This window comes from Suncus etruscus, chromosome 2 (genome assembly GCF_024139225.1).
Source record: "Suncus etruscus isolate mSunEtr1 chromosome 2, mSunEtr1.pri.cur, whole genome shotgun sequence".
NCBI lineage: Eukaryota > Metazoa > Chordata > Mammalia > Eulipotyphla > Soricidae > Suncus > Suncus etruscus.
In genome coordinates this window covers 95,918,040-95,932,440 of record NC_064849.1, presented here as the reverse complement: position 1 = coordinate 95,932,440, position 14,401 = coordinate 95,918,040, and the positions used below count along the sequence as shown (strand labels likewise).

Sequence of the window (14,401 nt, the reverse complement as noted above, 5' to 3'; positions counted from 1 at the left end):
GTTATTTCTTTAACTGCACTCATCACTCTGTGGTGAGCTTCATGTCGTGAGCTGGACCTTCCAGCCCTCCTCTCTTTTGTCTCTGAGAATTATTGCAAAAATGTCTTTTATTTTTCTTAAAACCCATAGATGAGTGAGACTATTCTGCGTCTATCTCTCTCCCTTTGACTTATTTCACTCAGGTTTGTTTGTTTTTGTTCTCTTACCCTTTTTGTCTTTGCAACGTGGTAGTTTCAACTCAGTTAGATGTGTCATAGTAGCGTGTATATTGTTAAAATAGAGGCATGTATCATCTTGTGTATTGAGTAACTTTAGACGAGAATGGTAGTAATAAGCTGCTGCTGCTTCTTCCTCGTCTTTTTTTTTTTTTTAAATGCAGTATTTGATTGCATGCTGGGTCTTCCCAACAAGTGTCATTTTCCCAGTTCTTCAAGAAGGGAGGCTTTCATAACAGTTGTACAACCAGGCAAAAGAGCACATTTTGGTGTTTTCTTAGAGGCAGGAACCCGCCATAACGAGAGATCATTCAATTTAGTCTTAGAAAAGTCTTCTCCGAAAATTCTAATCAAGACTTAGAGCTTTCGGAGAGTGCGCGCGTTTTAGTCTTCGATTCCTCCAGGTCTGATGTTTTGCATTTGAACTGACAAAGCCTTGCCAGTGCTCCAAGGAGGAAAGAAAACAAAGCCAGCGAGCCTGCTTCGGTTGCGCCAAGATTAATCAATATTCCAGAAACTCTAGGTTTCCCCCACCCCTCCTTCCCAGTGGGGTGTGCCTTTTTCCCCCCACTCCCCTTTTCCCGGGCATAGACTCCTCCCCTTTTCTTAAGTTGTCCTGATAGTAACTTGCAGTTTCAGAGCACATGCATGCCGCACGCGCTGCGTTTTCATACTCTGCTCTACCTGCTGGGAAATTCACCTTGTCATTGCCTGGGGGAGCGTCCAGCCGGTCCCAAAGCAGAAAAGGTAAGTCTAGGGTTCTGGATCCCCGCTGCGCTGTTCCCTGCCGGTGCATTTCGGTTCCCAAGCAGAGGCGCAGCGACAGTGGATTAGCTAGCCATTTTGGTAGATCAAGTCCAGGCTGGTCACTTAACGTAGTGAGCGAGCGAGAGAGCGAGCTAGCGGTGCTTGTGTGTGCGGTGTCCTCTCAACGTGGCCTCGAGTCCGTCCAGGGTGGATTGAAGCAGATTATGGCTTGAGATCTAGGAACGAATCAAGGCTGAGTAAGTAGGTCTGGATTCTTTAAAAGTGACCGTTAAAGGGAGTCAGAATTAGAGAGAGAGAGAGTAAAAAAATAAATAAATAAAAACTGATCTCTCCTTGTTCACTTCTCCCTAAACTTTCCATCTGCTGTGAAGACTTAAATTCAGAGTCTTACCATCACCGACTTGAGACCTGCCATTTTATTTAAAAGTCAAAATTGTTAAGGCAGGTCTTATTTTTTCACACTTGGATTTGCCAGAAAGCTTCCGAGGAGACTCTTCTGCTTTCCAGTCCCCATAGACGCACACGCTGGCCACTGGAGTTGCCAGATAAACTCCTCCAATGGAGGCTCAGATTCTGACTTGGACTGATCATAAAAAAAATATTATGAACTGAAAATCTGTTCGGCAGCAGCAGAAAACCCCCACCCCAACACACACACACACACACACACACACACACACACACACACACACACACACGATTTCCACTAAGGAGATATTTGCTAAGATATATTTGAGTAACCTAAGAATACTTTAAAGAAACTAGAAACCACTGGTTGTAATGTTCGGAATGAAAATTGGATTCATCTCATCTCTGCTAGAAACTTTTGAATGCTTATAAGTCAGGGATAGTTTCATTAAAAGCCACCAATAACTTTGCCACCAAAAAAATGTTAATTTGTACTTCTACTGATAATAAAAATAAATTATGATTTCAGGTAATTTATAGGCATGCCCAGGCTACTGCACTTATTTCATGGAAAAAAAATTTTAAGTTACCCTGTAAAAGAGTCCAATATATTTTCCAAGTCTTGAGTCCTTATGTTCTTCTTATGACCATATTTGATAGTTTATACTATTACTGTAACTTTTTTCTTAATGAAGTAAATAATTGTTCATAACAGAAATAAAAGCTGAAATAAATACCAGTTCGTTTTACTGACCTGATTATGGCTTCACCATCTAGATAATATATGTCATCAAGTAATTATTGAGTACTTCCTGTGCATTCAGCTCAATTGGATTTTTATTAAGGGCTCACATTGTGCAAAGCACTGGGCTAGGGTCTGGGGGTGGGGTAGAGGTGGGGGAGTACAATCACATACTCAGCTCTGATGAAGCCTTGATAGTCCCTTTGGCTGTAAGAACTTTTTTTTAATAGTGTGCAAGTCTCTGCTTATATATTCTGAAGATACACTCATTTCTCTCATATGATCCAGTAAAAGGCACATTCTAGCCTAGAAGCCTGGAGCAGCAGCTCTTCCAATCCTAGATTTCTCAGAGAGTATGTCCTTTGAAACTCTTGCCCTGGTGTGGGACAGCCTGATTTCTCAAGGCTGGAGATTTACTCTTGTCTCTTTCTCTCCTATTCTAGTTGCATTTTCCTACCACCAATAAGGTCTGGCTTTCTGGGAGTGATTTCAAGGCATTGGAGTGCAAAGAGGAGACAACTCCTTAGAGAATTGAAACATGACCAAAAGCAATGGAGAGGAGCCCAAGGTGGGAGGTAGGATGGAGAGATTCCAACAAGGCGTCCGAAAACGCACACTATTGGCCAAGAAGAAAGTACAGAACATCACAAAGGAAGATGTTAAAAGTTACCTATTTCGGAATGCTTTTGTTCTGCTCACTATCACCGCTGTCATTGTGGGTAAGTCATTTGATAACAACACACACACACACACACACACACATACACACACACACACACACACACACACACACACACACACACACACACAGAAAAACCAGATCTGTTCTCTTGGGCATCTGGCTGCCTGGGAATATTATCTAATGGGCAGATTGTAGGTACTTAAAATGATAGCTCAGTCTTTGCTCTGAACTTAAAGCTTTTTATTTCTATTAAATGATAATTTGCTGTTATGTTTGAAGGCAATATACAGTAAATGCATAGAAATCTGAAGAAACATTATTAGACATTCATACAAATCAACTGATTATGTAGAAAAAAGAAATGAATCATATTTTCTCAACCCATGTCAGGGCAAAAGTGTGATAATTAATCATTAAATCTGAGAGTTAAATAACACTAAAATCAAGTAATCATGATTAATTCAGCCAGAATATTATTATTATACAATGTCACTTTACACATAAAACTAGTTTACAAATTGAGTTTACTTGAAATGAGCCCCTACTAGTAATTAAATTGTAATGGCGCTGTCTTGAAGCTGAATATCAAGGCTTAGAAGCTAAATCTTTCTTTTTTTTTTTTAGAAGCTTTTTTACAGAAGCTAAATCTATGTTTGCACTCCCTCATCCAGTAACTGGGAAAAGTAAACGGGAGAAAATGTTAGCACAGATCTTTCATTCATTCCTCCAAGTGCCAGCCATAAATAGCTATACCTTTTTTTGAAACATTTCAGCCTCTTACTAATTTAGCATTGTTGACAGTAATATGTACTAATAAAAAATTATTGTTTTGTTTGATTTGTTGGCCTCCAAAATTATAGCTCTTTTACTTAAGGCCAGCATTCATTCTACTTTAAAATTTCACTTACGGGGCCGGAGCAGTGGCGCAAGCAGTAAGGCGTCTGCCTTGCCCCCACTAGCCTAGGACAGACCAAGGTTCGATCCCCTGGCATCCCATATGGCCCCCCAAGCCAGGAGCTATTTCTGAGTGCATAGCCAGGAGTAACCCATGAGCATCACCGGGTGTGGTCAAAAAAAAACAAAACAAAAATAAAATAAAATAAAATAAAATAAAATAAAATATCCTTAGAGGGCCTGGAGAGATTGCACAGCGGCGTTTGCCTTGCAAGCAGCCAATCCAGGACCGAAGGTGGTTGGTTCGAATCCCGGTGTCTCATATGGTCCCCCGTGCCTGCCAGGAGCTATTTCTGAGCAGACAGCCTGGAGTAACCCCTGAGCACCGCTGGGTGTGGCCCAAAAACCAAAAAATAAATAAATAAATAAATAAATATATATATATATATATCCTTAGGGAAAAAAAATACTTTACTCAGAATTTTGCACTGTACCAATATAGAAATTCTTAGGCTGATAAACAGATAAGCCAGTGCTATGCTATAAAAAACGTTCTGATTTAAATTTCTACTGGTTTCAACTCACCACTCCCAAAATGTATACTTTTAATTCTCTACCTTAGTGTTTCTCATGCTCTCAGCATACACTAAATGGTATGACAAAAAAAAAACAAGCAAACCAAAAACAAAACAAACAACAACAACAAAAAAAAACTCTGAAACCCTAAGTAAGTTTTACCCTCACCTCATTTCTGGCCTTGAATTGCAATCATAAACATTTATATCTTCCAACTACATTCTAAGTGTTTTTACATTAGTACATTTGCTCCTTAAACAAGCCTGTGAAATGAGTATGTAGATATAATTACAGTGATCTTCATTTTATAGATGAGAACTCTCAATGTAAACAGGACAAGAAATTTCCCCAAAGTTACCAGGCTTGTAAATACTAGAGCTCAAAGGCAAATTCAGGTTGTCTAATGCCAGCGGTCATTCTTTGATCATGCTATCATCCTGCCTCTGCTCTGTTGGCTGGTGCCTACCTTATAAAAGATGCCAGGAAGAGAAATTTTGTTGCATTGAGGAGGCCAGAGGGCAAGTCATGATACTCTTAAATAGTGTCATCATTTTACTGTATATTTTACCCAATTAAACTTATAATTTAAACCCAATTAAACTCAAACTGAAATAAACTCAAGGGAAAACATATAGTTCTCTTATGATTCACTCACACCATTTTTATTGTTTTAACAAATAGTCATTTATTTTGCAATTATAAGTGTATAATAATAGTTTGATGATCCTAGATTGTGTAGGGAAAAGATGCGGAAATGCATATTTAAAATGTCGTTCTAACACAAGATTTCAATTTCTGGAATAGAAATGCTTCATTTAAAGAATAAAGAATGGAAAGCAATAAAATCTGAACATGGAAAGCAGATTGATGTCGAAGGAAGTTCCTAAGTCATTAAAAAGAAACAGCACCTCTAATAAAAGGAAGATAGTGCCAGGATTTGAGTCCATTTTCTCTAGGAGTTCTGGGATCATTTCCGAGCACAATGACAACTTCCCTAACTTTTGTGAGAATTGCAATGAATTGGCTGAGCTGGGGTGGATAGCTTGGCAGGATGCCCTCATGTTGGCTTTACTAATGGAAACTGAGGAGGTAGAAGTAGCAAGAAAAGGGCTCTAACAAAGAAACAAATGAAAAGAGCTCATTGACAGTCAGAGGGACCACTGAATCTACACCAAAGATTAAGAATCCTAGGCCACTTAGTAGCAGTTAGGAGAGAAGGAAGAGCCCTTCAGTTATCTCTTTCGATGTGTTCCACTGAGGGCCCAATGGAAATAAAGCATCTGTTTAACTTGCTGCTGGGTACCACATCTGGACATAAACTTTCTCATGCATTTGGTGCTTTAGAGGGAAAAACTAGGAATTTGCTAACAAGGAAGAAAAAAATAACTTTTTCCTGAAAGAGGAGAAAGGTATATTAATTTCTTAAGGGAAATTCTTAAGTTTTAATCATTTTGAATATTAAAAAATGATTAAAAAAACTTATCTATTGAGGTAAAGTTTAATCTGTTTTGTTTTGATTTATTAAAAATAAAATTAATGAACACTTCATAAGTAAAATTAGAAGTGCTGATGATTCTTGGATCTCTAACTGAGGAGGGTGGATGGTGAAAGATTCTCCATTTATAATTTTTGCATTACAATGGTGCTAAAGCAGTACACCATGAGCTTTTCATTAGAGCATTCTACTTTTCATTTTTAGCAGAGTATTTAGCAAATTTAATAAATTACATGAGCTATTCAGCACTTTATTATAAAAATAGGCCTGTGCTAAGTTATTTTACCTAATAGTAGGCAAATGTAAGTGTTCTGAAAAATGTAAGGTGCAGTTAAGTTATGATGTTTGGTAAGTTAGTGCTTTTTGGCTTATAATAAATTTAACTTATAGAGACAAATTGGGGTATAATTCCATTGTAAAACAAATAGACCTATATAAAAATACATTAGAAAGAAGGACTGAGGGGCCAGAGAGATGTTCGAATCCCGGCATCCCATATGGTCCTTCGAGCCTGCCAGGAGCGATTTCTGAGTGTAGAGCCAGGAGTAACCCCTGAGCGCTGCCGAGTGTGACCCAAAGAAACAAACAAAAATAAAAAAATAAAAAAAGAAAGAAGGACTGGAGACATATAACCAATCTACTTAAATAAAGCCAAAAATAAGCAATATTGTACTATCATATCCTCTATATGCATATTGAATCACTCTTGCTGTTAGATATTATTTTGAAGCAATCGCATTATCAATGTCATTTCTAGTGAGGTCAAATATTGAATGTATCATGCTGACAAAGTCCATAGAAAAGAAGATTGCAACCTCAAAGAAGGCAATGCCAAGTGCCAAGTTCTTTTATTTAAAAAAAAAAAAAAAGGAAAACCCATCTATAGAGGATTTATTATTAAAGAATTCCACAAAGTGTCCTCCAGGGCCTTTGCAAACATCTGTCTTAAAAACCACACTGAGAAAAGAGGTTTCTGTCTTTTTCAGTTCTTTCTCCAAGAAGCACTTTCTCATTTTCAACTATGATAAATTGTAGTAGTGATTTTAACCATATCAACTAATTATAAAAGAAAGTCCTGTGTCACTTTCCGGTTACAGACTGTGGGTGTTTTCCATAGTCCAGAGAACAAATAGCAGAACAGAAACAAAATCTCAGGAGCAAGAATTGTAAAGAAATAAGCCATAACATTAACAGCAAGAGGAAAAAACTGAAAATAGATTTATATGGAATTAGGTAGAGGATTTATCTGAGAGAGTTCTTATATAACAAGTTGTACCTTTTTTATTCTTGGTCTACACACACACACACACACACACACACACACACACACCACACACATATTATATTTGGGTTGTCATAAAGTAAATTTGAGAGAAATTAGTGATATGTTGGGGAGGGAAATATACATATACTGAACATATATATATACAGCATTTCTGCCATCCCCTGCACTCTGATCATTTAAAATGCACTAAAATTTAGTGCAGCCCTGATATATTTCTAGAAGAATATACAAGAAACTGGATTTGATGGCCACCTTTTGGGATAAGAGCTATGTGTCTAAAGAATTGATAGAAAGAAAATTATTGTTCTCTAAATGATCTGTAGTAAATTATCCATAGGAGAGATGGGGAGGATGTTGTATTAGTACAGCATCTCATGATACCATCTTGAAACCTCATGATTGACTGCATATGAGGATGAACAGAGAAAGTGAACTGCCAGCCAGTATCTGATGTCTTGTTTTGGTAACCAAAGAGTTGTTGGGGCAGGAGCAGAGGCGCTAGAAGTAAGGCATCTGCCTTGCAAGTACTAGCCTAGGGTGGACTGCAGATCAAGATCCCAGCATCCCATATGAATCCCCTCAAGCCAGGAGTGATTTCTGAGTGCATAGCCAGGAGTAACTCCTGAGCATCAAATGGGTATGGCCCCCCCAAAAACAAAAACAACAACAACAAAAAACCCAAAAATAGTTGTTGCTGGCACAAGTGAAGCTAAAATACAAAAATATGGGGGGAAGAATTAAAAAAGACTGAAATTAAATTATAAATTTATTTATGTGCATGCTGATTTTTAAATGCCAGAAACAAATAGGGGATATGGCTTAGTGGTGGAATACCAGCCTTGTATGTATTAATTTTATCCCTAACACTATAAAAAAAAAGCCGAAAGTTAATATGTTGGATCTACTGCAGTGGAGGTTCAATGGATGCAAGAAATGTAACATATAGAGAGATTTAGAAAGGATTTAGAATCATACTGTTATGATCTCTAAATAGACAGGTACTATTTTTGAGCATTAAATGATTACTGATCAATGAATTGAGTTATCTTCCTACATAAGCTATTCTGTACATGAAATGAGTGTATTCTCACAACAGTATAAAAGCAGTAAAAGTGCTATAGTGGCATTCTTTTTTGTTTGTTTGTTTGTTTTTGGTTCATACCCGGCAGCCCTCAGGGGTTACTCCTTGCTCCATGCTCAGAAATCGTTCCTGGCAGGCTCGGGGGACCATATGGGATGCCGGGATTCAAACCACCATACTTCTGCATGGAAGGCCAATGCCTTACCTCCATGCTATTTTTCCAGCCCCTATTGTGGCATTCTTTACCTCAGATACATGCACACACAATCACATACATAATCTCAAGAAGAATCAACTAGTACAGTAAAACACATGTGATTAACTATTAGCTATTGCACTGAAGTGATTAGTTATGATACCAAAATGGCCAGCTATTGATTCAGTGGAGCAGTCACAGTCTGGTACCTATGGTAGCATCCTCTTGACTCCCTAAAGGAAGAGCATCTCCCCAAAGTTTGAAACACGGGAGTTCAGAGAATGATGAATAGATTTCTGGTCAAGAATTTTGGTTTCTTCGACACTTCCTGAAAATTAGAGGAGAAAAAGGAGGAGCAGGAAGCTGGAGAGATGGGCCTTCCCAGTAGTATCAAATTGCTCAGAGATAGGCTGTCACTTACAGAGGTCTCCCCAGTAGAGGGCTGGGAGGAAAGGTTTAGACCACTGGAACTTAGAAATTAGATTCTTAGTGCCTGCCCTGATGATGAGACACAGAAAAGGAGAGTAAGAACTGGAGTTTGATTTCTCAGATCCACCTTCCCCAAAGAGGTGACATTCAGAAAAATTATCAGGGACTAAAGCAAATAACTCACACTTGGGTCCTAACTTCCTTTCCCATCTTCTTGAAAACCATTGCTTGCCTGAAGCTGCTTTCTCTTGTCAAGGTTATAAACTAGTCTGTTTTATGGAGAGGTACAAATCAGATCCACAGGTTCTAGGATGAGACACTCACATATATGTTCTAATGCTTAGTTCTGAAACAGTCTATTTCTTCATGTGTAAAATAAGATGATCCTGTCACCACTCTGCCAAGATTCACACTCTCATTTCTGCCTTTTACCACCATTCACCTTAAATAATTGCTCTAAATGTTTGGCAGGACAAGCTGCCATAAAATGTCATAGCACTGTGGGGAGATCTGAGGGTGCAGAGAGAAGAGTCACCAGATTTGAGAGAATTGGCTCCTATTTCCTTGGCAAGAGAAGAGAGCCAAGAGACTTGTAGGAAAAGACTTAATAGATGTAAAGGGCTTTGAGGGCAGAGATGAAAGCCTGAGGTAAGTGATCTGCCTTTATCTCTTCCTTCCCTACCTGGCCTCCTGTGGAAGTAGAGAGTGATCTCCAGGGAGCTCTTATCTCCCAACTGTAGTTCGGTGGGAGCCTCTTATAGGTGATGCCTCTCGGTCATGGGAAGTTACTCAGTGGAAAAGTACTGTCAATAAAAATTTTAATATATTCAATAGTTCATATTGGTTCCTCATACTTGAGAAGTCTGAGAGTTGACACATTCTTTTTCTCCCCTGTTTTAGTGTCTAGTGCTCCTTCACTGCCATCTCCATTCAGACTAGGGGGAAGGAGATGTGAGGGACTCTAAAAAGGTGGGAAAACTTTGCTGATTTCTAACAGAATAAAAATGCTTTTGAAGCAGTAAATGGTGGGGTAGAAAGTTTAGTATTTTTGGAGCCAGAGGAAGAGTACTGTATTTACAGTGTTTGCCTTGCACATAGTCAGCCCAAGTTCCATTTCAGGCATCCGCCCACCAGGAGTAATCCCTAGGCACAGAGCTAGGAGTCAGTCGTTGAGATAAGCACAGAACTAGGAGTCAGTCCTTAAGCACCACCAAAAACAAACAAAACAAACACAAAAAAAGAAAGTTGAATATTCTAAGATTTTGTCTGTATTGTATTTTTGCTCAATTTTCTTCCCATTCCTTCAGATGAGAAAACTGAGCAGCAATTGCAAACCTGTTTTTCTTTCAAGAGAGTAATCAAATAAGCAGATGTGTTAAGAACAATTACTGCTATAACAATACGAACTTCCATTGTTGGAGTGTTACAGTTACAAGGCGCTTTCCTGTTTCACTATAGAGCAGTGGAAGTCCATGGCACCCCTTTTCCTAATCCTCTCCTGCTCCGACTTCTGATTAGAGTCTGGAAATGTCTGGAATGCAGTTGAGAAATCAATGACAATGTAAAGGTTTGAGTTGCAAACCCAGTTCGACCACCAGCTAATTCACCTTGGGATTTACAACAAATCTCTGGGCCACATATTTCTCCATTAGCAGAGTTCATTTGAGTGAATATCCGATTGTAGTTCTGTCAGTTTAAGTCAAATCTACCTCCCTCACTCTAAAACATCAGCATATGAGGAATGAAAAGTACAAGTATTTTTCTTGCCAGTCCACAGTGCTGCATAATTGCAAGGACCTTTTCCCTAAATTAAAGTAGTAGGAAACCCAGTCTAGCCATTCTCTCCAATAGAGCAAGCAGCTTCTGTCTACAGCCTTTGACTCCCCTGCCAAACTTCTGCCCAGGAGAATGAGGACCTACATTTGCTAACCCCATCTGAGGTCACATGTGAAACGTTCCTCTGCCCATGGCACTTCTGCCTTCAATCTGCAGCCCATCTCACCCATATTGGAGAGGGAAATTGTGGGTCTTTGTTTTTGTGTAGAATAAACAAGGTGGTGAAGAGCCCACACTGTTTAGAGGAGGCCACGGGAATCTAAGCACCATCTTTTCCAAGTTGTGCATTCCAGGTGTTTGAGTGCTTGATATTTATGGAACACTGGGGTGCTTTCATTCGTCAAGTATTTGGTCTGGCAACTAGGTGAGCTGTATCATTGCCGTGAGATGAGGAAACACACAGAGCACTTCAGGGCACAAAGCTGAAGCCATTTGCTCACCCAGTTTAAAAATTCAGTGTCTTAGGTCATACTTAGGAACTAGCAAACTTGCTCAGAGTTTCTTCCCCAGACCAAGGATATCCCCTTTCACTGTATTCAATCAAGAAAAGCACTGACATGAATTTAAGACCTAAAAGAGAATAATAATAAGACAAAAAGCAAAGCCAAAAACTAGATAAGGAGGATAGATTGGCTGAATTAAGACAAGGTGAAGGAAAGGCGTCCGTCCCTTTTATGCTCTCGCCTCAAAGCTTCAAAGACACATTTAGGAGCAGGGGAATTAAGAGGCACACTAAAGTTTTGAATTTCAAGACCAAGTCCCTGTCTCCAGAGAGGACTGCTCCATTCTCTGGGTCTCTAGAGAGACTTCTTCAGTTCTCCATCAATGATTCCAGGCCACAGACTACTGCCGCTTCTCTGAGAGAAAAGCGTGAGCTATTAGTGAGAGATTTTTCTATTCAGAATCTTGTAAAATGAAGCTCATTTATCGCTAATGAGAGCAGAGATGGACAGTGGCTGCCCTTCTCCGCCTAAAAAAGATGGCCCTAGCTTTTAGACACATGACATCACTTGAAATTCCATCTGTATAGCCGGTCAGGCCAAGCCCCAGGGGTCCCTGAGCTTGCTGGTGTCTGTAGTTTGTCAATGAGTATGAAAGCAAAGGCATCAGGGAGCAATGTAGGCATCTTTTATGAGAATGCCTCAGGCAATGAGGTCTTCTTTTTTATATTTTATTTTGTCTTCTGGGATTTGTTTTTTAAAAGGCAAATGAAGTAGCTGAAATTGTAAACAAAGCTGAGATTCGGTAAATTTCCCAGAGCTTTGTAAGCTCTGGCATTACTGGACTTTAACTATGTGAAGGATGACGAAAGAGTGGTTTACAATGTTGTCTGCAGCTTTAAGATACTTATAACTTCCAGGCCTCGCTGGGAGCTGCCCATGAGCCTAGAATGACTTCAGCATTTTCAGATTCATTTCCTTATCTTGAAAAAAAAAAAAAAAAAGAGCAAGTGAGTCCGAAAGTGATCATCTAGCTGTGAATTTGAGCACAGCTAATGACTTATTCCTCTCCCTAGTCCAAATGAAGTAATCTCATTGTTATAACAAACTAAAGCAAAATTGAGGAGAAATCCTGACCTGACACTTCTTTATAGTCAGGCCTTTAGCAAACATGCTGGAGAATAGAATTAAGTCTTATAGTTTGCTCATTTTTTTTTCATTGTTTTGTGGGTAGACCTTTCTTTTCTTCTTTTTTTGCTTACTTATTTTTAATTTTACTTATGAAATTAATAAATTTACAGTGTCCCAAGTAAGAAAGTACAAAAGGATATAAAATGAAAGTATTCCATACATCTATATCCCACAGGAATTCAGCTGTTTTATGAGTTCATTTGTTTTAAGTCCATTTCATTAATCAATAATCAATGCCATTAATTCATTAAACAATAATCAATGCCATTTCATTGGCATAAGATAAATATTAAACCAGAAAGAATTCAAGTGTCCATAATGTATGAAACCCTAGATTTATTTTTACCTCTGGTTGTGGCTTTTCCCCCAAATAAGTAAATAAATATTTTTCCATCTTTTGATTACAAATAGCTTAGTAGATAGAGCCAGCTTCAAACCCTACTTCTATGTTTGTATGTTTTGTTCAGGAGGACCTTAAGTGCTTGATGGCTGTGCACTGAACTAGTAAACCTGTGCTCAGCCCATTGAGCTATCTCTACCCTGCTTCTTTTACTTAGAAATAGCCCTTGGCTAGGATTCCTTTATAGCCCTGACAAGCTTCCATCTCTCTTGCACAAAATCGAAGGGGTGTACTCATAATCTGATTAAGCAATTCCCAATTAATAAATACTTAGGTTGCTCCCAACCTTTAGCAATCTTTCAAATGGCTTAAGGAATAATCTCCTATGAAGTTATTTTATCCAGCTAAAGTACACCTCTGGGATACAATCCTACAAGTAAGATTGCTGAAACGAAAGGCACATACATGTGTAATTTGGAAAATTTTGTTCCTCTTGGGAGCTTTAGTAATTGATTTTCCCAAATTGAAAGATTTAAAAAGTGAGCTCTGCCAATGCATTGCCAGAGATACCGATGGGTAGACCACAGTCTTTGTAGGCTGACAGGCTTAGGACACACCAATAAAAAGCACAGAGCAGACTTGGAAATTTTATTTTATTTCATTTTTTTGGTTTATTTATTTTGGGTGCACATCCAGCAAAACTCTGTGTTTACACCTGTATCTTCTCAAGAACATACATGATGCCTAATATTAAACTGACTTGGAAATTTTCTATATATTTCAATATATATCACTTACAGTTTCAACTCACTTATAACAGGGTGGGGTGTTTTTGTTTATTTTTAGGTTTTGCTTTGTTTCATTACCAGGGAAAGTTAAAAGGTGAATTGAATAACTTTTCCTAAGCAAAAATACTTTTTATATGAAAAAGAGTTGATCATTTAAAAGAGCTATAAAATTACTTGTAAATTAACTTATCCTTTCACTAGTCTCTGTTCATGCAGTTGTAAGAACACATTAGGTTTTTATCGAACTGCCATCTTTCTTCTGACCTTATAGCACTGTGTGACCTGATTGTACTGTTGGGCTTCTGAGCCTGTGCTGGCACCCTGCTTGGTCACCCAGGGGGGTTATCTGGGTACCAATGGTGGAACCACTGGGAAGCAGGTCTTTCCCACCTCCAGCAACAGGAAATACCAAAGGACAAAAGAATGAGCCAAGCCAGGACCCAGATCTCTGGAGGATGTGGGAACAAAGCAGTGGGGGAGGGTTCAAAGTTTACCTTAAACACCAAGTAGCTTCATACCAGGCAAACTTCTCAGCCTTCAAATTTGGGGTGAAACAAATAATGGGGACCAGCCAACACTTGGGCAGGTAAAGTGACCAAATGTGCAGGCTTTTTTTTTTTTTTTTTTTGTAAAAACAAACTAATGGAACTTTGTGTTCATTCTTTTGTGAGCTTTTGTCAGCTGTGTGAAAGTTTTCTGACTTCTCCAATTTGGACCACACCAAGTCCTGGAACAAACTTTCATGTGATAGCTCAAATGATTATTTATTATGGTGTATCTGCCAAAAAACTGTCAAGGTCTGACTAGACAGTGATGATTTGACTCATTAGATATATTCTTATGCACTATTCAGCATGTTAGATTTCATTAAAACAAGATGAAATCATAATAGTGGGTACGTTTAATATTTCATTGGATTTACTTGATTTTTTAAAGAAGAATTGACTGAGAGCATTAATGTTCAATTAGATACTGCCAATTTCTTTTTTTATCACTTTAGCCTTAATTTTATTTATTTTTTTTGTGATTTTTTTT

General features: G+C 38.5%; 1 protein-coding gene across 2 annotated transcripts in view; it reads left to right on the top strand.

Moving 5' to 3' along the window:
- Positions 1–830: 830 nt before the first annotated feature.
- SLC1A3 (solute carrier family 1 member 3) overlaps positions 831–14,401 on the top strand; it is a 95,805-nt gene continuing 82,234 nt past the window's right edge. Inside the window, exons 1-2 of one of the 2 annotated variants that reach the window (XM_049768569.1) lie at positions 831–962; positions 2,577–2,852. In XM_049768569.1, coding sequence (XP_049624526.1) covers positions 2,672–2,852 — 181 coding nt within the window. In that variant the 5' untranslated portion in view covers positions 831–962; positions 2,577–2,671. Of the gene's footprint in view, positions 963–2,392; positions 2,487–2,576; positions 2,853–14,401 lie in introns of those variants that run through there. The other variant, XM_049768570.1, reaches the window with a different exon arrangement.